Below are 24,731 nucleotides of genomic sequence, written 5' to 3' on the forward strand. Positions count from 1 at the left end.
AATACAAACATTAAAGATGACCTGCTGTGTGTTGTGGAGTTGGCAGGTGGTTGGGAAAGACAAGGGACAGTCTTCATCTCTGTCCCCAGTGGCTCTCAGTACCAAATGCCAACAGGCTGCACTTCTTTCTAGAGAGCAGCTACTGAATACTACAAAGATAGACTTAAACCTGTTAGTCTACTCCCTAATTTATACAGTTTAATTCTGCAATATTTTTGTGGTTTTTTTTTTTTTAACATTTTAAGTAATCTCTACACCCAATGTGGGGCTTGAACTTAGAATCCTGAGATCAAGCGTCGCATATTCTGATGAAGCCAGTTAGGCGTTCCTCTGTGCTCAATATTCTGAAGCAATCACATTTACCTGGGCTGAATTGCTGGTAAAACCTTTTAATAGAGGTTTTTGCCCTGGGGTATCCATTTCTTCACCTACCAAAGTAGGTAAGAGGAATATATAGTGCAGAAAATATTTTGGGAGGGATAAAACAGTTAAGGCTTCATTTGACTTTGCTGAAAGATTGTCATTTAATAAAAATGTGGGATTTATTAGTCAACTACAGTCACAATACAGTCACTATAGACTTCCCCTTCTGTATTCATCCCGCCAAACACAAAACAGAGCAGTGTGTCAGTCTGGCTTTCCTCGTGTGAGTCACCACCTTGTGTCACTCCTTGGTCGGTGGAATCCCCTTCCTCAGTATCATAGTTTAGAGTGGCAGAATTTGAATCTTCTTTCTCAGACATACACATCACTGGCCATGGAATGACACACATGGAATGATCCAATCGTCCAGGGGGTAGAAAAGTATCAAATTTAAGCAAGGTCCAATGCTGCTTTTCTATGTTAGAAAAAAGACAAATACACAGGCTCTGTGTTAAGAAATTTCCAGAAATGTACAATGATTTGCTTTAGCAGCCTTAACAGAAATAGGAAATAAAAGAAAAAAAAAAATCTGGGGCGCCTGGGTGGCACAGTGGGTTAGGCATCTGACTCTTGGTTTTGGCTCAGGTCCTGATCTTAGGGTTGTGAGACTGAGCTGTGCAACCAGCAATGTGTGGAGTCAGCTAGGGATTCTCCCTCTCCGTCTGCACCTCCCATTCATGCTCTCTAAAATAAATCTTTAAAAAAACATCTAATGACAGTGTTACTGCTTTCATGATGTCATTCCCTAGAAGTCTGGTTTTCATTCCTTTGGATTTAGATACAAAGGGAAAAACCAAAGTACTGTGATACTTTCCAAAGAATGGTCATATTTATTTATTTATTTATTTTAAGATTTTATTTATTTATTCATGAGAGACACACACAGAGAGAGAGAGAGAGAGGCAGAGACTCGGGCAGAGGGAGGAGCAGGCTCCCTGCAGGGGGACTCGATCCCCGGTCTCTGGGGTCAGGCCCTGGGCTGAAGGCGGCGCTAAACTGCTGAGCCACCGGGGCTGCCCTATTTTATTTTATTTTTTAAAAGATTTTATTCATTCATGAGAGACGCAGAGACATGGGCAGAGGGGATAGCAAGCTCCCTGTGGGGAGCCCGATGCAGGACTCAATCCCAGGACCCCGGGATCATGACCTGAGCCAAAGGCAGATGCTCAACCACTGAGCCACCCAGGCATCCTGGTCATATTTGTTTAAACATTTGTTTAAAGACCCACGGTGAACACCTGCTCACCTATGTGATACTGGTACATTGTATCCAGTGCTCCTGTGGGAGTCATCCCTCCAAAGATGTACAGGTGATTCCCTACAGCCACAGCTGAGTGGGCAGCACAGCCTGTGGGAGGTGCCCCCGTGGGACTTAGCTCCTGCCACTTCATATCACCTGCCAAGAGAAAGAAAGTGGGTACAACATGACCCAGAATATGGACTCAACCTTACCTGTCAGACTCTTGCAGTGGGCAAACCACTCACTGAAGGTCATTCACAAAGCACCGTGAGAGGTAATATAGCAAGGTTTAATTTGCACAGAAATTACCTGGGGAAGCTTGAAATTCTGTTTGGGTGTCCAGGGAGGGAGGAGGAGCTCAGTACTCTATAGTTTTAACAAGTATCTCAGGTGAGTCTGATGTAAATGGTCTTTGGAGCACACTGAATAATATCTTTGGTGACTGTCACCATTTACCAATTTGGAGCCCGGAAGGAGTTAAGTTCCATGTCTGTGTGTCTGCTTTTTAAATACTATCAGTTCCTTAGAAAGCAAGTTTTGTGAGTGCTGGCTAGACACTTTAAATATTTTGCTTGCTCGAAAACAGTCCTATGAAGCTGCTATTACTTCTGCCTACTCTCTTTCTTTTTCCTGGTGAAGAAACAGCATCAAAGAGGGAAATCGTTGTCTAAGATCTCACAGCCAGCAATCTGCACAGTTAGAATGATAATCAAGTCTGATGCTAGAACCTGTGTTCTCCACACTTTATGTGCTGCTTCAAGCACCTGCTCCCAAACTATTTCTGCAAAGATATTTGCATCTTTTCAAACAAACATTGAAATGAAGCAAGATATTATTGAATTTTAGGTTTAGAGAATTACTGGGGTAGGAAAGGGTGAGAAATAGCCAGGAAGTAGTTCCTCAGTGCAAGGGAGTAAAGGACTTTCTCTTTTAAAATATGCATTAAAACTCCATTTGACTGCTGCAAGGAACACTTCTGTGAAGATATTTTCCATCTGTCAATTCAAGGCAGGGACCCAGCATCTCAGAGTTGGAAGGGAGAATTACCCAGTGTAGCCAAAACTCTTGCCAATATAATAATCCCAGCCAGTGTCGCCTAGCCTCAGATGTCACCAAGCCACAGAATCCATTGTTGGGCAAGGTAGCCCAATAAACTACACAGCAGTTCTCCTGCCTTCTGCCCACTGTTCCAATTCTTGTAGTCTGGAGCAACGCAAAAGACATTTATTTGTCCACTCAAGATATGTAGTCATCCCCCTCAATCTACCAGACACTGTGTTAAGTGCTGGAAATATACTGGAGAGGAACAAAAGAGACAAAACCCCAGCCCTAAGGGAGCTCATAGTCTGAAAGAATGACCCAGAATGAGTCCAGGATCTCTAGGACATGTCAGCCCTTCAGACCCTATGGACAATTCTCACATTCTCCCTAACTCCTCTTTCTGGTGTTTTTAACCATTTAGCATGGTAATTCTGGTCACCAACCACCGGACACATTCAAAATTATCCATGCCCCTTATGAGCATACGGTTAATGATTAATGGCAGTCAGAGAATACAAAGCATAATGAATTTTTTTTAAGATTTTATTTATTTATTAATGAGCGACAGAGAGAGAGAGAGAGAGGGAGAGAGAGAGAGGCAGAGACACAGGCAGAGGGAGAAGCAGGCTCCATGCAGGAAGCCCGACGTGGGACTCGATCCTGGATCTCCAGGATCAGGCCCTAGGCTGAAGCGGGTGCTAAACTGCTGAGCCACCTGGGCCACCCAAGCATAATGAATTTTAATGAAAGAGCAGGGTTGTTGGAAGCATAAGAGATAATTAATGGCTGGGCACATAGCGAGTACACTCGGAAAATGATTGCTTTCATTGGTATTATTATTCAGGCCACATTTGACAGAAATCTGTCAAATCTAGCTAAGATTCTGCTGGCTGGTCAACTTACCCACACTTATGAGTGAAGCTATATTCTATCAAAGCATATTTTAATTAATTTTAAGCAGAAAAGCCCTTACGCCCTCTATCCTACTTACGTATATCAATGCAATGGAGATCATCATAGAATTTGTCTCCTGCCAAGCCTCCATGGATGAAGAGCTTTGTCCCTGCTGCCACCATCACATGACCATGCCGGGGGGATGGAGGTTTTCCAAGTGTCTCTGGCTGTGACCAGGTCAGACTGTCTAGAAAAGTAAATTCATTGACAACAGATGAAAAAGCTAAGAAGCAAGAACATGAGAAAATAGACCCAAGCTTCACTTTCCAGCAAGCTGAGATGCTCAAAGCAGAAAGTGACAGTGGGGTTATTCACTCCAACTTGCCAACCCAATCCAGTTCTCCCTTTTTCTACAGCCTGTAGAGACTCTGCTTGAACACTTCCAGGGCTGGAGAATTCACTGTCTAACATGCCTGCTCCTTCTACTGGGCATTAGGAAGCCATTCCTTGTTTTGAATTTTAAAAGCTTCAACCTGGAACTGCCCCAGAGTTTAAAAGAACAAGTTTGGTTCTTCTGTGACAGGCCTTCAGAGTCCTCCTTTTTCAAGACAATATCTTTAATTGATTTGCTGGAAGCATGGCGGAAAAAGACTACTTTTGAAGTAGTCAGTACGGGATAAGAGTTACAACACAGGCTGTGGCGTTAAAACAAGGTCATTTCACTGAATAACTTTGTGCCTAGCATCAGTGATTCCCTAAGCTCTAGTTTTTACAGTTGTAAAATGGGGATAAAGAGAATACCTAGCTCTCCAGTTGAAGTGTGGATTAAATGAGATGATGTACATAAAGCATAAGCTCAGAGAAAGTACTCAGAACACGAAAGTTTGTGTTAGAATTACTATTTGTGGCATGCCTGAGGTTGTGAATGGAGCCCCACTGTTCGAAGGAACACAATCTGAAATAATCTGAAAAATTATTATGCACAAACATGTTCATCACAGCATTGTTTGTAATAGAGAAACTCTGAAAGTAGCTTCAGTGCACCAATAGGTGAGTGGTTGTTATTGCTGCAATCATGATAGAATACTATGTATTTATTTTAAAATGTTGAAGATTGGGATCCCTGGATGGCTCAGCGGTTTAGCGCCTGCCTTCAGCCCAGGGTGTGACCCTGGAGACCTGGGATCGAGTCCCACATCGGGCTCCCTGCATGGAGCCTGCTTCTCCCTCTGCCTGTGTCTCTGCCTCTCTCTCTCTGTATCTCTCATGAATAAATAAATAAAATCTTTAAAATAAAATAAAATAAAATAAAATAAATAAAATAAAATAAAATATTGAAGATTGAGGCACCTGGCTGGCTGGCCAGTAGAGCATGTTACTCTTGATCTCAGGGTCAGTTCAAGCCCTACATTGGGCGTGGAGCCTACTTCAAACAAACAAAAAACCAACCAAACAAATAAAAATGTTGAAGACTTCATGATCACAGGGAAAGTGCTTAAGTGAAAAATATAGGATACAAATATTACATATAGAATTATCTTTGTTTTTAAATTTTTATTTATTTATTTTTATTAAGTAAACTCTACCCCCAACATGGGGCTCAATCTCACGATCCCAGGATTGAGTCTCATGCTCTACCAGCTGAGACAGCCAGGTGCCCCATCTCTGCCATTTAAAAAAAAAAAGATTGGAGGGGCACCTGAGTAGCTCAGTGGTTGAGCATCTGCCCTTGGGTCAGGTTGTGATCCCGGGCTCCTGGGCTCGAGTTCCACATCACACTCCCCGCAGGGAGCCTGCTTCTCCCTCTGTCTATGTATCTGCCTCTCTCTGTGTCTCTCATGAATAAATAAATAAAATCTTTTATTTTATTTCATTTATTTATTTATTTATGATAGTCACAGAGAGAGAGAGAGAGAGAGGCAGAGACACAGGCAGAGGGAGAAGCAGGCTCCATGCACCGGAAGCCCGACGTGGGATTCGATCCCGGGTCTCCAGGAAAGCGCCCTGGGCCAAAGGCAGGCGCCAAACCGCTGCGCCACCCAGGGATCCCAATAAATAAAATCTTTAAAAAAAAAAAGTCAAAAACTAAAAGAAAAATTGGAAACACGCTGAGATGTTAATAATTTTGGAGTTACAGTATTTTATATATACATATATACATATAGTATACATATATATACATTTTTCCTCATTCCTTAGAGTTTCATGTGTTCAAAACCAACATTATTTAACATTTTAAAAAATGCTTTAGGGCAGCCCAGGTGGCTCAGTGGTTTAGCGTTTGCCTTCAGCCCAGGGCCTGATCCTGGAGACCCGGGATCGAGTCCCCCATTGGCCTCCTGCATGGAGCCTGCTTCTCCCTCTGCCTCTGTCTCTGCCTCTATCTCTCTGTCTCCTCTCTGTGTATTCTCATAAATAAATAAAATCTTTAAAAATAAAAATAAAAAAAATAAAAACTGCTTTAAAAGAATTGCAAAGCACATTCTTTCAGGAAAGAGAAAAGTCATAGTGGGATGTGTCTTCATTCTTCTAATTTTACTTTGTAAGTTTGAAATTTTGCTTATTGCACCTTCTCAAAAAAGGCTGCATCTCTCATGAAAAACACACATGAAAACTATTTTTGTCATGTTATTTGTAAAGTGTTATTCATAAATACCTACTAGTAAGAGGAAGAAATGCAAATAAATGCTCCTTAAACAAAAATTTGGTAAGAGTCTCATAATTCTAAATGTTTATATCATTTTCACCCAGTAATTCCACTCCTCGGTATCTACTCCATATAAATGTTTGTAACACATACAAAAATTAAGGTATATATTCACTCTAACACTGTCAGCAAAAAGTCAATCAGTAGGAAAATGAATGAATAAGAAATACCCATAGGATACGCTCTGAAAGGAAATTGGTACTGATTTAGAATCTGACACCCATGATATGATTAAATGAAGGGATTATAACAGTTCATACTCCTGAGGTGCTCCCTATATGCCAGGCATTGTGCTATGCAATATATCACATTATCTCATTTAATCTTTCCAGGTCTTTTAGTAGGCACTATTACTATTTCTATTTTATAGATCAGCAGGCTAAGACCTGGAGAGATTAACTAGTTGAAATACAGAAAGTATGTATCAGATTTAGTCCTGAGCTCAGGTGGCTTCAAAGTACAAGCTTTCACCTACTGAGATTTAGCGTCATCCCTGCAAAAGTAAGCTATAGAACTATATTTAAAATTTGATTCCAGGTATGTGTTTGAAGTTCTTATATAATTTCAAATTAGCAGAAAATTCTTTTTTTTAAAAAATTATTTATTTATTTATTTATTTATTTATTTATTTATTTATTTATTTATTTTTAAATCTTATTCATTTATTCATGACAGACACAGAGAGAGAGAGGCAGAGACACAGGCGAAGGGAGAAGCAGGCTCCATGCAGGGAGCCCGATGTGGGACTCGATCCCGGGACTCCAGGATCACACCCTGGGCCGAAGGCAGGCACTAAACCGCTGAGCCACCCAGGGATCCCCATCAAATTAGCAGAAAATTCTTAAGTGTCCATTTACACATATGTATGATGTATAAATGCAAAGGGAAATCTGGAAGGAGACATTAGGAACTGCTAACAGTTTTTACCTGTTTGAGGAGTGGGAAGGAAAAGCTAAAGGGGATACTTTCACTCTTTTGCTTTATAAGTTACACCATTTAAATATTTTAAATTGATCATTTATATCTTCTTAAATGCAAATTTTGCTGTGGGAAGAAGATATTAGCTAAGGGACACATCTAAGACATATAGAAGTGAGACACTCATACAAAATGTCATTTTTTAACCTCTGCCTCCTATATCAGGTAAGCTGTAGGCGAGGGTGGCTCTGACCTGCTAAGTGGCAGCCCTCTTGTGTGCACTAGTCCATACTTGCGTCAAACACATGCAGCTTCACATCCTGTACGGGCTGGGCACCTCTCTCTCCACCCCCGAAGACATACAGCTGGTTTCCAATGGCTGCAGATGATGTGTGCAATGTTCTTGGGGATGGTGGACAACTGGTCACCTCTGGCATGGTCCAAGTCCTGGTTTCTGGTCCAGAGAGAAGGCAGGAGCCTAAGATATCCAAGCTGATGGACCTCTGATCTTGATCACACCTCCAACCCCAAGAGGGACAGTAGAGATTTAGGTGGGGTTCGCATACCACCCAAGTCAAGGAGGGGGAGAGGGTGATAGTGAGAATTTTCCCAGATAGAGTCAAATCCCCAAGATTGAAAAGTCACACGCTCAATTAAAAATTAGGTCGATTTGTTTTTAGAGATCTTCCTTTGAACGTCCTCTCTGAGAGGGTAGATCTAACTGTGCCAAATTTCCCAGAATATGTGGCCATTAAAAGAAAATAGACAGGGGTGCCTGGATGGTTCAGAAGGTTAAGAGTCTGCCTTTGGCTCAGGTCATGATCTCTGGATAGCCCAAGTCAGGCTCCTTGTTCAGCGAGGAATATGCTTCTTCCTCTCCTTCTGACTCTCCTACACCCTGCTTGTACTATCTTTGTGTGTGTGTCTCTCTCTTAAATGAATGAATAAAATCTTAAAAAAACAAAAAGAAAACAAAGTTATCATAGTGTCAGTAGTAATAATAATAGCTCCCTCTAAATAGTAAATGCTAAGTAAATATTAGTTTCTTCATTTTACAGATAAGAGAATTGAAGCAGAGACAGATGACGTCATTTGTTTAAAGTGACATGGCTAGAGGTGCCTGGCTGCCTCAGCCAGAGTAGCATGCAACTCTTGATCATGAGGTTGTGGATTTGAGCCCCACAATGGATATAGAGATTTACTTAAAAAATCTAAAATAAAATAAAATAGGGGTGCCTGTGTGGCTCAGTCAGTTAAGCATCTACCTTCAGCTCAGGTTAAGCCAGGCTTAGTTAAGTCAGGCTTCCTGCTCAGTGGGGAGTCTGCTTCTCCCTCTGCCCCTCCCCCTGCTCATGCTGTCTCACTCTCAAACAAACAAATAAATAAATAAAATCTTAAAAATGAGGGATCCCTGGGTGGCACAGCGGTTTGGCGCCTGCCTTTGGCCCAGGGCGCGATCCTGGAGACCCGGGATCGAATCCCACGTCAGGCTCCCGGTGCATGGAGCCTGCTTCTCCCTCTGCCTGTGTCTCTGCCTCTCTCTCTCTCTCTCTCTCTCTCTCTCTCTCTCTCTATCATAAATAAATAAAAATTAAAAAAAAATGGGGTGCCTGGGTGGCTCAGCAGTTGAGCATCTGCCTTCAGCTCAGGGCGTGATCCCAAGTCTGGGAATCGAGTCCCACGTCAGGCTCCCTGTGAAGAGCCTGCTTCTCCCTCTGCCTATGTCTCTGCCTCTCTGTTTCTCTCATGAATAAATAAAATCTTAAAAAAAACTAAAAATAAAAATAAAGAGACATGGCTAATAAATGGCTGAGTTGGGATTCAGATTCCATTTTGAAAACACCAAGATCTATGTATTTTCCACTCTTCTGACGAGAATAAAATTTATCCACTTGGGAAGGTGCAAAGAAGCTTATCTTTTTTTTTTTTTTTTTTTAGAATATAGCATGAGTTTTATAAAAACAGATTAATTGAGCACCTGCTTGGTACAGAATGATTGTCCTTAGCACTTGGTCTTTCCTCCCCACTCAAGTCTCTGGAAAGTACCCTCATATTGCAGATGAGGTAACTGAAGCTCAGAAAACTTAAATTCTTCCCCCAGGTTGCAGGGCTAGTGAGTAGCAGAGCAGAAGCATGAACTCAGATCTGTCAAGATCCCCACACTCGTGCCACCACAACACACCAGGAATTATTTCTTGCCTAGGAAATTCTGTGCCATTTGTAAAGGTCTTCATTCAGTATACAGAGTGCCATAGGAAGCATCTGTAATATGCATGAGACTCAAACATGAACCTGGATATGAAACAAGTCTCAGCCTATATCCAAAGCAAAATATAATAATCATCTCTATAGCTATGGATCTTGGAGAGCTTTTGGATCTTAAGAGTTAGAATCTGGGAGTTAGAAAGTACACGACCTCCAGAATCAGAAAAGCCTGGGATTGAGTTGCTGCCAAGTCAAAACACCTAGCACAAATATTCACAAAGGAGTCCTAAGCCATTTGACAGACTGGCCTTAGTAACAAAATAGCTAATGATTCACATTTTCATATTTCTTGGGCATGCTGTTAAATTATACTTTCTAGGAGAGAAATGGGATCTGGTAGAAAATCAATTCCTTTTGACAGAGGCTTTCGAAATTTTCTGTATTTTATTCAAATGGATGCCATCATTGAAAATCAAAAGGCCAGGGATCCAGAACTGATTTCCATCTGCCAAACCATAGCTACATCAACCACAACAACAATTATTGAGCATTAACTATGTGCCAGATACTGAGTTACTTTAAATCATTGCCAAACTTGACAAGGTAAGAACTATTATTATCCCAATGTGACAGAAGACCAACTATTTGCAAACAAGCATCTTACTGATAGAGCACTGGCAAGAGTTGACTGTCATATGAAAAATATCCAGGTTACTAATTGTTAACAAAATGCATATTTAAATAACGAGATATAAGTTTTTTTTTGCTGGACACCTGGCTGGCTCAGCGGTTTAGCGCTGCCTTCAGCCCAGGGCGTGGTCCTGGAGACCCGGGATCAAATCCCACGTCAGGCTCGCTGCATGGAGCCTGCTTCTCCCTCTGCCTGTGTCTCTGCCTCTCTCTGCGTCTCTCATGAATAAATAAATAAAATCTTCAAAAAAAATAAATAAATAAGTTTTTTTGCTTATCAAATTAGCAGTGTTTAAAAAATGATAAATTTGGGGGTGCCTGGCTGGCCCAGTCAGTGGAACATGTGACGCTTGATATCAGGTTTGTGAGTTCAAGCCCCATACTAGGTACAGAGGTTACTTAAAAACAAAATCTTGGGGTGCCTGGATGGCTCAGTTGGTTAAGCATCCAACTCTTGATCTCAGGGTTGTGAATTTAAGCCCCATGTTGAGCTCCACACTGGGTGTGGAGCCTGCTTTAAAAAAAAAAGAAATTCAACACCAGTCAGGAGTGAAGATTACATACAGCTGGAGAGAGAAGCAGTTGGAAAACTCTGGAGAGCCATTGGTAGCATGTATCTAAAGCCTTAAAGTTCATAGTGTTTTAGTTGGTCTTTTTCTTTCTGGGCATGAATTCTAAGTAAATAATTGTCAATGACTTCTGAACAGAGATGCTTACACTTTGTTATTTATAATGGTAAAAATGTGGGATCCCTGGGTGGCGCAGCGGTTTGGCGCCTGCCTTTGGCCCAGGGCGCGATCCTGGAGACCCGGGATCGAACCCCACGTCGGGCTCCCGGTGCATGGAGCCTGCTTCTCCCTCTGCCTATGTCTCTGCCTCTCTCTCTTTCTCTCTCTGTGACTATCATAAATAAATAAAAATTAAAAAAATACATTTATAATGGTAAAAATGTGAAAACAAACTAAATTATGGTATTATCACAAAATGAAGTGTCATTCAGCCATTAAAAGTGATGTTAAAACAATGTTAATAGGAAACCATTTCTATAGTAATTATGAAATTAAAAGGAGAAAACAAAAATTTTTAATTGTAATTTTTATTTTTGTTTAAAGATTTTATTTATTGGGAACCTGGGTGGCTCAGTGGTTGAGCCAATCTGCCTTTGGCTCAGATTGTGATCCTGGGCGGATCAAGTCCTGCATCAGGCTTCCTGCATGGAGCTGGCCTCTCCCTCTGCCTGTGGCAGAGACATCTGTGTCTCTAATGAATGAATAAATAAAATCTTAAAAAATTAAATAAAGATTTTATTTATCTATTTGGCAGAGAAAGAGAGAGAGAGAGAGCATGAGCAGGGGGAGCAGCAGAGGGAGAAGCAGACTGAGCAGGGACCCCCAAAATGAAGCTGGATCCTAGGACCCAGGGGTCACGACCTGAGCAGAAAGATGTTCAAGCAAGCCACCCAGGAGCCTTGTTAACTGTATTTTTTTTTAAAGATTTTATTCATTTTCTTATGAAAGAGAGAGGCAGAGACATAGGCAGAGGGAGAAGCAGGTTCTTCACAGGGAGCCCGATGTGGGATTCAATCCCCAGACCCGAGGATCATGCCCTGAGCCAAAGGCAGATGCTCAACTCCTGAGCCACTCAGGAGTCCCTGTTAATTGCAATTTTTAGCAAAAAGACAAGCCCACTTCCCATGGTGGTTCAGGAACATTCCCCTCAAAAAAGATCTTCCTAAACTGCTGCATTGGTGATAAAACTGCTGGTGAGACTAGACAGGAACTTTGCACTGTTTGGCTAAAAGAAACATAATAGGAGGATCTAGGTCAGGGTTTCTAACTTTGGCATTATTGGCATTTGAGACTAGATAATTCACTCTTATGAGGAGCTGTCCTGTGTATTACAGAATGGAGAGCAGCATCTCTGGCCTCTGCCCACTAGATGCCAGTAGTAACCCCCCACACCTTGTGCTTGATCACCAAAAATGTGTCCAGACATGGCCAAAAATCCCCGTAGGGACATAATCGCCCCCATATGAGACCCCTGATCTAGGATCTAGGTGACAGGTTCTAGGCTGGCTTAGTCACTAACTCCTTGGTGACTTTAGGAAAGTCATTTCCCTTGGTCGCCCACTTGCCATAGCTTTCTCTGAAGTTTCTTCTAGCTTTGGCTTTTAAGAACTTGATAATTGGGGGATCCCTGGTTGGCTCAGTAGTTTAGCGCCTGCCTTTGGCCCAGGGCATGGTCCTGTAGTTCTGGGATCGAGTCCCAGGATCGAGTCCCATATCAGGCTCCCTGCATGGAGCCTGCTTCTCCCTCTGCCTATGTCTCTGCCTCTCTCTCTCTCTCTCTCTCTCTCTCTGTGTGTGTGTGTGTGTGTGTCTCTCATGAATAAATAAAATCTTAAAAAAAAAAAAAAGAAGTTGATAATTGTGCATGTTATAAAGCAGAGGGGGAGATGTAATTCTATTATTTTCAGATTCTGCCAGAAGTTAAAATTCCTATTTTTGGGTGCCTGGGTGGCTCAGTTGGTTAAGAGTATGCCTTTGGCTCAGCTCATGATCCCAGGGTACTGGGATGGAGCCCTGTGTCAGGCTCCCTGCTCAGCGGGGAGTCTGCTTCTCACTCTCTCTCTCTGCTCCTTTCTCCCCTGCTCATGCTCTCTCAGTTTCTCTCTCAAATAAATAAATAAAATCCTTTTTTTTTTTAAGATTTTATTTATTTATTCATGAGATACACAGAGAGGCAGAGACATAGGCACAAGGAGAAAAAGGCTCCTTGCAGAAAGCCCGATGTGGTTCTCTATCTCAGAACCCCAGGATCGCAACCTGAGCCAAAGGCAGATGTTCAACCATGGAGCCACTCAGGTACCCCTAAATAAATAAAATCTTTAAAAAAATTTCTTTTTTCTTTTTAAATTCTTATTTTCTATGAGGTCAACAAAGTTAAATGAATTATGCAAGACAATCCAAATGAATTTTGCTACAGGAAATGGAATTGGATTTATTTCCTTATTTAGGTAAATGAAATAACCTTTGATTACTTACCAGGATTCAGAACTTGTAGGCAATTTCGATTTCCTGACTGGTCAGCACCTCCAAACACCCAGATGGTATGAGGGGCGCAAGAGGGAACGAAGCTGGCGTGCTCGTACCGGGGCAAAAGGCCCTCCGAGGTGGCTAAGTCCCACCGGTGTGTTCCTAGAAGACATTTCACTCAGTCCCTACATTGAACCTGCCAATTGCCTATATCGGTTGATAAATCTGGGGGGCGGGTAGTGAGGAGAAAAGGGTCAAAGGTATAAATGAACTACCAAAAAATCACTTGTAGGGAATATGGTCAAATTCTGAAAAAGTTCTATAATAGAACTTCAGGGGCTGTCTGCCCGGTCCATAAACCTTCCTTTAGGGAAACTATCCCCATTCTCTCAACCACTGGGGTAGAGATCCCAGGAGACCTGTTTGTACTATAACACCTTCACTTCATGGCCTCAGTGGATTGGGTCAAGGAGAGTCACTTGACCCAAAATGGGTCAATCAGATCCTCCCTCCAGAGAAGCTAGAATTCAAACAAAATTTCTGGATTTCTTCCATCATGTGTAGAGAAGTAGCTACAGCCAAGGTATGGAGAAGAGAAAAAGTAGCATCCACCCAAAGAAGCAGATCTCCCCAGAGAGAGTGAGGGAGAAAGTAGATGGTTTTTGACAATTTTCCAATTCCTGCATCTACTCTCTCCTGAGACTAGGCTGTATTTCCTATGTTTGGATTCTTCTTCTTCTTCTTCTTTTTTTTTTTTTTTTGCCAGTTTAAGAGAGTTTCTGTTACCTGCAACTAAATGATTCCTGGCTAACCAAGTTCACAACTGCCAAGGGATGTAAGTTATTATCCCCATTTTACAAGACACTGAAGCCCAGATGGGTTAGACAGGTTGGCCAGAGTCACAAAGCTAGTAATGGGTCCCTCAAAGATGTAAGTGAATAGACAGTGAGTTCCTTAAGGGCTGGAAGAGATTTCATTTGTCTTTGATTTCCTAGCGCTGGGTGCAGAAATTCAAATGCCTACATAGGAGGAAATGTGGCAAATTGGGGGATGAGAAGCCCACTGATTGGCAGCAGCTCTCCTGTTGCCATGTAGACCTATGACATCAGATCTCCCAAAATTATCAGGAGAAACCAAACCATTTTTCCATTTTTATATGTAGACCCTTACACATTTTGTTGGTGAACAGCTTAGATTAAAATAATAACAGCATGTTACAGGGGCCTAACAAAACAGGCATGTGGGCCACTGGTTTTCTTCTGCCATTGTGTATAGCACAGAGTGGTCACCATTTGTTCGTTCTTCATTTATTCGTTAATTCATCCATCCATCCAAATACTTAAAAAGCACCCATTCTGGGGGCATCTGGGTGGCTCAGTCAGTTAAGCATCTGACTCTTGATTTCAGCTCAGGTCATGATCTCAGGGACAGGAGATTGAGCCCTTTGTGGGGCTCCATGCTCAAAGCACAAAGCCTGCTTAAAGATTCTCTCTTCCTCTCTCTCTGCCCCTTTCTTGTGCACTCACTCACTCTCTTTCTCTCTAATGAAATTAATTAATTTTTTAAAAACATCTACTCTGGGATCCCTGGGTGGCGCAGCGGTTTGGCGCCTGCCTTTGGCCAGGGCGCGATCCTGGAGACCCGGGATCGAATCCCACATCGGGCTTCCGGTGCATGGAGCCTGCTTCTCCCTCTGCCTGTGTCTCTGCCTCTCTCTCTCTCTGTGACTATCATAAATAAATAAAAATTTTAAAAAAATTAAAAAAAAAAACATCTACTCTGTACCAGGCACTATAGTCGTGGCTGGGGATATAATGATGAATAATATAACTATATTCCCTGTTTCCAAAGCGCTTACATTCTTGTGGGGGAAGACAGACAAGAAACAATCACATGTGGTAAGATCTGTGAAGGGGGGGGCAGCCCGGATGGCTCAGCGGTTTAGCGCCGCCTTCAGCCCAGGGCGTGATCCTGGAGACCCAGGATCGAGTCCCACATCTGGCTCCCTGCATGGAGCCTGCTTCTCCCTCTTCCTGTGTCTCTGCCTCTCTCTGTGTGTCTCTCACGAATAAATAAATAAAATCTTAAAAAAAAAAAAGATCTGTGAAGGGGTATAAGAATGGGAAATTATAGAATACTATGGAAACATAGAGGGTGGTTATGACATTGTGATTTATATTAAGAAATATATATGTGAAAAAAAAATGGAAATATATATGTGATCATTGTCAGTCTCAGGCCCAGAGCTCTTAAAACCCTTGGAATTTAGCAAATTGTAAGACTGAATAAAGTGTCTTATGAAACAAGCCCCTGTCAACCACACCTGGGTTTATGTTTATGATGTGACTTCTGGAAAGCCCTAAGGATGGGGGCTGGTAGCTAGGAGAACCAACCATATGATTAGAGGGTTAGAACTTTCAGTCCCACCTCCCACCTCTGGGAAAGGCAGAGGGGCTAGAGGTTGAATCAATCACCAATGGCCAGTAAATTAATCAATCATGCCTGTGTAAAAAAGCCTCCAGAAAAACCCAGAAGGGGTTTGGAGAGCATCCAGGTTGGTAAACACATGGAGGTGCTAGGAGGATGGTGCACCTGCAGAGGGTATGGAAGCTCTGTACCCTTCTCCCATACCTTGCCTTATGCATCTCTTCCAACTGGCTGTTCCTGAGTTGTATCTTTATAATAAACCAATGATCTAGTTAGTAAACTATTTCCCTAAGTTCTGTGAGCCACTCTAGCAAATTAATGGAACCCAAGGAGGGGATCATGGGTATCTCTGATTTATAGTTGGTAGGTCAGAAGCACACACAATGACCTGAACTTCCGGTTAGTGTCTAGAGTGGGAGAGGGGTGGGAGAGTCCTACGGAACTGAGTCCTTAACTGGTGGGATCTGATGCTAAGTCCAGGTGGATCTTGTCAGAACTGAATGGAGTTGTAGGATACTCAGCAGGTGTTGCAGAATTGCTTGGTGTGGGGAAAGACACTCGGATATTTGGTGGCCAGAAATGAAGTATTAAGACTAGAGTTGAGAGGAGACGTACAAGTAGAGAAGGAAAACAGAATGGTTTCTCCTTTCCAATTGTAGGCCTAAACTAGTCCAGAAGTATCAGGGAAAGCTTCCTGATGGCAGGGACAGTTAATCTGGGATCTGAAAGATGAATAGTCAGGTGATAAGGAAAGAGAAGAGCCCTCAAAGCACAGGGAACAACATGTGCAAAAGCTTGGAGACCAGGGATCCTTGGGTGGCGCAGCGGTTTGGCGCCTGCCTTTGGCCCAGGGCACGATCCTGGAGACCCGGGATCGAATCCCACGTCGGGCTCCCTGCATGGCGCCTGCTTCTCCCTCTGCCTATGTCTCTGCCTCTCTCTCTCTCTGTGTGACTATCATAAATAAATAAAAAATTAAAAAAAAAAAAAAGCTTGGAGACCAGGTTTGATACATGTTCAAGGAACTGAAGGTTACTTAGTGTAGCAAAGAAATGGGAGAGCCAAGAGATGAGTGGGAAAAGGCTTGAAACGTGGGAGTGACATGGTCAGATTTAGACAATACTCTCCAGCTGGGTATAGAAAATGCACCATACAGGGGTAAACTTGGCAGCAGGGAGACCAGAGAAGATACTGTTGTAATGTCTAGTTGAGAATTACTAATGCTTGGACTATAGTAGTAGCAGGGGAAATGGACAGATACGGATGGAGATAGAGACATTTAGGACTTGGTGATTAATTGGATATGTGGATGGAAGTTGGATATGTGGATGGAAGAGGAAGTGGAACCATCAATGTCTCCCAGAATAATATTTGATGAAGGAATGGTTGGATGTCCAGAGCTCTAAACAGACTTTGTTGCCCTTAAAAAGAAGGTATTGGATGGGTAGATGTATTCCAAAGGTCTGCTGAAATGTTAGGGACTTCTCAGTGATGTTCATTTTCTTAGACGAAAGCCCTGTGATCTCGTCTGCACTGGTGTTCTTACAAATGCTCTGGTCATGGGCAATAGCACAAGCTCTGCTCCCTGGTGATAGGGCACATGCTCCATAGCTGCTGGTCTTACCCAGATCCATGGTGTACACATCTGAGAAGCTCCTGTTTGGATCTGCTCCCCCAACAATGAAGACCTTCCCTCTCTTGGCATCACCAACTGGGGGTAAATATGAACAGCTGTGGCCAACCCGAGCACAGGGGCTGTCTCCAGGGGGGGTCAAGGTGTACCTGCCAAAGGGAGGATGCATTCAGGAGACCTGAGTGGAGAATAAATGCAGCAGTGTGTTCTCTCCACTCCTCATGAATTATTCACTAGACCGAGGGCTCTTGTATACACACACACAAACACACACACACTTTCAGTTATATCCAGCAAAGTGGTATTCCCATGATTAATAATAGTATCCTCCATTTGCATAAAACCTTTCACTTTTCAATTTTGTCACTACTTCGTCTCACGTTAACCTAGTGGGGATGCTGCACTGGACTAGTAATTGTCCCTATTGGGGAGATGGGGAAACTGACACCCAGAAAAGTATGGTGGTGTGTCCTGGCATGAGACAGTAGCCATTAGCATAGTTTGTGAATTCAGGCAGACCTGGTTCAAGCCCCAATTCAGGTGCTTTTGAGATGTGTGATCCTTTGGAAGTCATTTCATCCTTTTAAGCCTTCCTTAGTTTCCTCATTTATAAAATGAGGATGGCACTAGTTCTTACCTGGGAAGGGCAAGATGAGGTCTTGTAACAGGGCAGGGAAGGGCTCAATAAATGGTGGCTAGAGCTTCAAGTACACTCACTTAGGAACCTATAGCCCCAAAGCTCCTGCCACTAGCCTGTGATGCATCGTCAAGTAATATTCTCCAGAATTTATTGATGTTAAGAGTTTTCCCAGATTGTTCATAAAGCTTAACTTGATGGAATCCAGAGCTAGGACTAAAAAAATCAAATATAGGATCCATCCATCCCATTCTCTAAAATTATTCTTTTTTTTTTTTTTAAAGATGTTTCTATTCTTATACTTGACAGAGTATGCAAAAGCAGGGGTGGCCAACAGGCAGAGAGCAGGGGAAAAGCAGCCCCCCCCTACAGAACAGAGAACAGGGGGCTAGATCCTAGGACCCTGAGATCATGACTTGAGCCCAAGGCAGACACCTAACCAACTAGGCCACCCAGGTGCCCCTCTAAAGTTACTCTAAAAGCTGGCTATAAAAACATACTTAAGACTTCCTGGTTGGAAAAGAAAATTCTGTAGCTATTTTTCAGGCCCTGTCTCATTAGATCTCTCTGGCATTTGGTAGTCCTGATCCCTTCTCATACCTTTCTTCTTACCTGGTTCCCCACATCTCTTCCTTTTGGTTCTCTACCCACCTTTCTGGCTGCTCTTTTGTTTTCTTGTTCTGATTCCTTTCCCATCAGCTGTCTCCCAAGCCTTGATACCCTTGGATTCTCTTCTCTTCTTGTGTACATCTAGTTAGTCTATCAAGTTCATCTGCAGTGATGGTTTCAGTTACCACCCACCTATATATTCATCAGTGATTTCCAAGTCTCTATTTCTTTTCCAGATCTTTCTTCTAATAACCAGATTTGCACATCCCATTATCACCTGAATGATCACTAACAATGTACCATGCCTGCTGTTAACTTCGTTTCAGTCCAGGTTTCCCTTAATCTGCACAAAACCCCTTTGAGGACAGTACTGTTATCATCATCTGCTTTTTACAACTGAAGTCCCAAGACTTAGAGAAATTAAATAACTTACCCAAGAGCACACAGCCACCCAGATACATGGTGAATAAGAGGAAAAGATCCTGCCTTCAGAGCCCTTACAGACTAGTGGGGAAGAGAAACATTAAATGTATAATTTCACATATATCCATTTTATTTTAATTGTGCGATAAAGAAGTACAAGGCATATGTAGTATAAGAACATATCATAAGAGGATCTTACCCTATATAAGGAGAGGTAGGAGAAGGAGGTGGTCAGAGAAGGCTTCCTGAAGAAGCACCATTTGAACAGATCTCTGAAGTATGAGTAGACGTTAGCTAGGCAAAGAGAGGGATGAAAAATGGAGGGAAAGATCAACCCAGGTAAGGATTAGCACACAGAGCACCAGAGTGGGCGGTGCAAGGGCTATTAAGGAAGAGAAAAAGAACAAAGGATGATTTAGGATACTTGAGGTTGGAAAGACAGGTAGGGACAGATCATAGAAGGTCCAGGGGGCCATTTTAAGGCCTCCGTTTTTTATCTTAATATCAAAGAGGCACAAGGGGTGCCTGGATGGCTCAGTTGGTTAAGCGTCTGCCTTCAACTCAGGTCATGATCTCCGGGTCCTGGGATTGAGCCCCATGTCAAGCCCCAAGTGGGGCTCTCTGCTCAGCAGGGAGTTAGTCTCCCTCTCCCTTTGCTCCTCCACTGTCCCCTGCTGGTGGTGTACTTGCACGCTCTCTTTCAAACAAATAAATAAAATCTTAAAAAAAAAAAAAAAATCAGGCACAAAAGGGTTTTAAACCAGAAAATGCCAGGATCAGAGTTAGGTTGGCTAGAGAGCAAGAGTGGAGGCAGGGAAGCCAAACAGGAAGACTTCCTCCAAGGTCCTACAGAAGTATTGACTCCTCCCTACAGCCCTCTGTGAGCTCTGCTTCAGTACTGACTACATTTCCTCACCATCACCTGCTGAGTGCAGCCCCCACTATGCTGAGACTTTTCACCTTTGAACCTTTAGCACCTATACAGCAGATGCCCCTGAGAGGCCAGTGTTAGTTGAATAAAACGTTGGTTGAACAAGCAGTTGAGAAGGAATAAGGCCGGTTTAATCCAAATCCACTTCCTTGGAAATCTTAAGTGAGTCACAGCTTGAGGGAAAACACAGTGTTGGACCTGAGGATGCCAGATGGTCAGTGCCTTTCTCTTCCTAGTAAATGGATTTTAATAAAATCAACATCTGCTCTGTGATAATTATTGCCCCACTACCTTTCATCTGAATACTTTTTCAGGGGATCCCTGGGTGGCGCAGCAGTTTGGCGCCTGCCTTTGGCCCAGGGCACGATCCTGGAGACCCGGGATCGAATCCCACATCAGGCTCCCAGTGCATGGAGCCTGCTTCTCCCTCTGCCTGTGTCTCTGCCTCTCTCTCTCTCTCTCTGTGACTATCATAAATTAAAAAAAAAAAATAAAAAAAAAGAATACTTTTTCAGTTTGAGTCTAATTACCAGCAACTACAGTTTCATCTCTACCCTTTTTCATAGATGATCAAATATGTTAGTAAACTACTTAAAATGAAACAAAAACTTATGTTCTTCTCTATCTGAATCCTTCCTTACAGACCATGTTGCTTTCCTGGGTTTGTCTCCAGGCTCCAAGACTGGCAGCAGTTTCATGGTGTCCTATGCATAAGAAAGAAAGGCACTTTTTAGACATTTACATTATCTCCCACCTAAAACACAGGAAACATCAGGTCACTTCCTTCCTTAAAAACTTTCCTTTAAAAGAAAAAAAAAAAAACTTTCCTTTTGAGGGCGCCTGGGTGGCTCAGAGGTTGAGCATCTGTCTTCGGTTCAGGTCGTGATCCTGGGATCGAATCCCACATCAGGCTCCGTGCAGGGAGCCTGCTTCTCCCTCTGCCTATGTCTTTGTCTCTCTCTTTCTCACATGAATAAAATAATAAAATCTTGGGATGCGTGGGTGGCTCAACGTTTGAGTGTCTGCCTTAGGCTCAGGGCATAATCCCAGAGTCCCAGGACCAAATCCCACATCGGGCTTCCTGCATGGAACCTGCATCTCTCTCTGCCTTTGTCTCTGCCATTCTCTCTCTGTGTGTCTCTCATGAATAAATAAATAAAATCTTAAAAAAAAAAAAAAACAATAAAATCTTTTTAAAAAAATTTTCCTTTTGATGTGCCAGTTCCTAGGGTCTGATTAATTTGAATAAGCATTACCAACCCTTTGCTATAAACTTATATTTGGGAGGCAAATGTTACACATCTTCATTAATACAATTATAGAAGCTTTTTTTTTTTAAGATTTTATTTATTTATTCATGAGAATACACAGAGAGGAGAGAGAGAGAGGCAGAGACACAGGCAGAGGGAGAAGCAGGCTCCATGCAGGCAGCCTGACGTGGGACTCCATCCCAGGTCTCCAGGATCACGCCCGGGGCTGAAGGTGGCCCTAAACCGCTGAGCCACCCGGGCTGCCCTATAGAAGCTTTTTGGCTAACGTTTTCTGTGTCTGTGATTTTCTGTGGAAAAGGGGCATATATCAAAAAAATTTTCAGGGGTCATATAATGTTCACTCTCATCAAAATGTAAAATATTTTATGTTTTGGGGCACCTGGGTGGCTCAGTGGTTGAGCGTCTGCCTTCAGCTCAGGGCATGATCCCAGGGTCCTGGAATCGAATCCTGCATCAGGCTCCCCACAGGGAGCCTGCTTCTCCCTCTGCCTATGTCTCTGCCCCTCTCTGTGTCTCTCATTAATAAATAAATAAAATCTTTAAAAACAAAAGGCATTCTGGATTCAACCTTCTCCTCAGGAACTCAGCTCCACCCTTTCTTGCCATAGTGAGCTATTCTTACTATATTTGTTGTTCCTAACGGGGCAGGCCCTTTCATATCTTGCATCTTGTGCTATTTCCCCTATGAAAATACCCCTTCCCGCGCCTGGCTGGCTCTGAATCTCAGGGTCGTGAGTTCGAGTCCCACGTTAGGTGTAGAGCCTACTTAAAAAAGAATGATGAAATAAAATGATACCGTATAAAAAAAAAAAAAAGAAAAAGAAAAGAAAATACCCCTTCCCTTCTTGTCAACTGGGAGACTCCCAGTCGACCTCCAAAGCCCAGTTCAAATATACTCCCCCCTTCTCAGCATAACCTTCCCTGATTTGTTCCTTTCCACTGACATCCTCAAGTTGCGTCCTTGTCCTTCGGAAGGCTATCGATTAAGCCCTCATCACTGCGGGGATCATCTTGAATGTAATTATCTATTTAAAAGTCTTTAGATCAGATTCTAGACTAAATTCCAACAGAGCTAGGACTCTCAGAGTCATTCAGACAACCCACCAATGGGCTTGGCTCGGAGTAAAGCTGAGGAATGAGTGAATGAAGAAAGAAATGGATGAGATTCCTGGGAGATGATTGAATAAATCCAACCTTTGGCCTAAGCCACTGACCGCGGTCACCAAAGCCCAGTGGGGTAAACTTCGCACGGACGGGGACTTCGTCCAGCTACCCCTGGCCAGTCCCATCCCCCAGGCCCATCCCCGCGTGGCAGCGACAGAGGAAAGGAGTCAGGGTCGGGAGGGAGCCGGCTGGCTCCTTTTCGTCCACAAGGCCGGGACAGAGTCCGCGAACGCCCTCCCCAGTGCTCTCCGCCCGGCTCGGGCCCACTATCCTAAAGGATGCGACGGCCCCTGCCCGGGAAAGCTGCAGACCCACGGCCCGGAGAACCCCAGACCCGGGGCGCGTTACCTGCGGCAGCTCCGGACGGTCCCGGGCGGTGGCTCCACCCCTGGCGTAGGCGGGGCTCGGGCCTTGGCACCGCCCACCCCCCCGACCCGGAAGGGCGCGGCGGCCAACCGCTCTCCAGCTCCCGGCTTCCCGGGCGCGCCCTCGGAAGGGGACGCGGAGGGCCCCTCCGCGGAGGGCCCCTCCCCGACCGGGCCGGCGGCGGGGCTGTGCGTGTGTCGGGAACCGAGGAGGCCGTCTGTCCCTGGGGCCGTTCCCCGCCGGTGGAGTAAATGAGCCAGGGCTACTTGGGAGACGATTTACAAGCGAAGTGCCGGGGGTTGGGCGTCCACTTGGAAGACCCAGATTCCTTCGGCAGCAGCATTAGGGGTATTTTCAGTTCCAGCGGCTGTTGGAAATGGTTTTTGAAAGGGAGAATTAAAGATGCTTTCCTAGGTGTGAAATCACCCTGCGCGGCCTTTAGACCGTTTCAGCCGTTGGCGCCTTAGTTGACTCATTCCATAGTTAGCGTTTGTTACTATGGCAGACACTATGCTGAACCAAACCTGACCCCTGGCGTCCTGGAGTTTACAGTGTAACTTAGATTAAACAGAAAAACAAATAACTAAGTACATGTGCAAAAAGTGCAAGGCATAAAAAGTTCATCAAAGAGAGTATTCTTGGAACAGTTAACTTTTCTCTGGCCCTCAGTGCCACTCATCTGTAAAATGGAGCCAATGCTAATAAGAGCTCTGTCACAAGGTAATGGTGGGGAATACATGAGCTAATGAATATAAAGTGCTCAGTACCCAGTGGCTGGCACAGAGTTGTCTCCTGTAAAGTGCAATGCTACTCCTAGTTATGAATGAAGTTTAGACAGCAGACCCAAATTAGACTGCTCATTTGCATTACCTTTGGTCTCCAGCTTTCCTGAAAATAGAGAGGTGGTTCACCTATGTCTATGTTCCAGAGAACTTAACAATCACTTAGGAAGACTAGGCCAGTTGTTCTGTCCTAGGAAATAGAAGAAAACGCTAAGGAAAGGGACCACAGGAGCTCCTCAAGCATAGAGCATGGTACCCTAGTAGGAACCAGACAGGCCTGGGTTCAAATCCAGTCTCCAGCACTAACCATGTAACCCTGACATTTGGCAAGTTCATTAACTCCTCTAAGTTGTAGTTTTTTCATCTCTAGAATGAGATAGTAATACCTTGAATACCAATTCTTGAAATTAAAACAGGAATTTATTAACAAAACAGAATTTGAGGTCTGCAGCTTTCCTCACTGTTCAAATATGCTGTTTCAAACACCCAGAGTCTGTGAGCATCCATATAAATGGAAAGAATCTCAACTGCTGTCTGCCACAGAGGAGTTTAGGAGTATTCAGTAATTTTGCTCTCCTTCAGAAAAGAAAACTAAGGCCATGTTGGCCCTGCCATATATGTCCATGTACATCTAGATGGAGATTTCTGCTCAGAGTTGCAGAATGTTCTGATGGACTCTGTGTCTTTTGGCTTAGCTCCATTTTAAGATGCCAATCTGGTATTGCATATCAACAAGAAAAACTGGAAGAGTTGTGTGGGCAAAATGGCTACCAGTTTTTTTGTGGGACCTATGCTTTACACTAGAAATCACATTTCAGAAATTGCTGGAAAGAACTTTTGAAATCTATTTTTAAAATGGAAATGGAGGGGGCAGTCCCGGTGGCTAAGCAGTTTAGCAACGCCTTCAGCCCAGGGACGGATCCTGGAGACCTGGGATCGAGTCCTGCGTCGGGCTCCCTGCGTGGAACCTGCTTCTCCCCCTCCTGTGTCTCTGCCTCTCTCTCTGTGTATCTCTCATGAATAAATACATAAAATCTTAAAAAAAAAAAAAAGAAAAGAAATGGAGAGGGCGCCAGCATGGCTCAGTCTATTAAGCATCTGCTTTTGGCTCAGGGTCCTGGGATCGAGGTCCGTTTCGGGCTCCCTGCTCATTAGGGAGCTTGCTTCTCCCTCTCCTCCCAGCTCATGCTCTCTCTCGCTATCTCTATTGCTATTTCTCTCTCAAATGAATAAAATCTTTATTTAAAAAAATGGAAATGGGGAATCCCTGGGTGGCTCAGCGGTTTAGTGCCTGCCTTCGGCCCAGGGCGTGATCCTGGAGACCTGGAATCTAGT

The 24,731-nt window shown here is 43.5% G+C and overlaps 1 protein-coding gene across 1 annotated transcript; it reads right to left on the minus strand.

The window, feature by feature from the left end:
* Window positions 1-523: 523 nt before the first annotated feature.
* Window positions 524-22,750, minus strand: RABEPK (Rab9 effector protein with kelch motifs). Its single transcript, XM_055319119.1, has 8 exons — window positions 22,597-22,750; window positions 20,459-20,517; window positions 17,205-17,362; window positions 13,163-13,315; window positions 7,516-7,677; window positions 3,696-3,845; window positions 1,670-1,819; window positions 524-838 (listed from the first exon to the last, which is right to left on the minus strand). Exons 2-8 carry the CDS (start codon window positions 20,509-20,511, stop codon window positions 546-548), a joined length of 1,119 nt encoding a protein of 372 aa, XP_055175094.1. The 5' UTR covers window positions 20,512-20,517; window positions 22,597-22,750; the 3' UTR covers window positions 524-545.
* Between the last annotated feature and the right edge of the window lie 1,981 nt (window positions 22,751-24,731).

The sequence above is a fragment of the Nyctereutes procyonoides genome, unplaced genomic scaffold, assembly GCF_905146905.1.
Source record: "Nyctereutes procyonoides isolate TBG_1078 unplaced genomic scaffold, NYPRO_anot_genome, whole genome shotgun sequence".
Taxonomy (NCBI): Eukaryota; Metazoa; Chordata; class Mammalia; order Carnivora; family Canidae; genus Nyctereutes; species Nyctereutes procyonoides.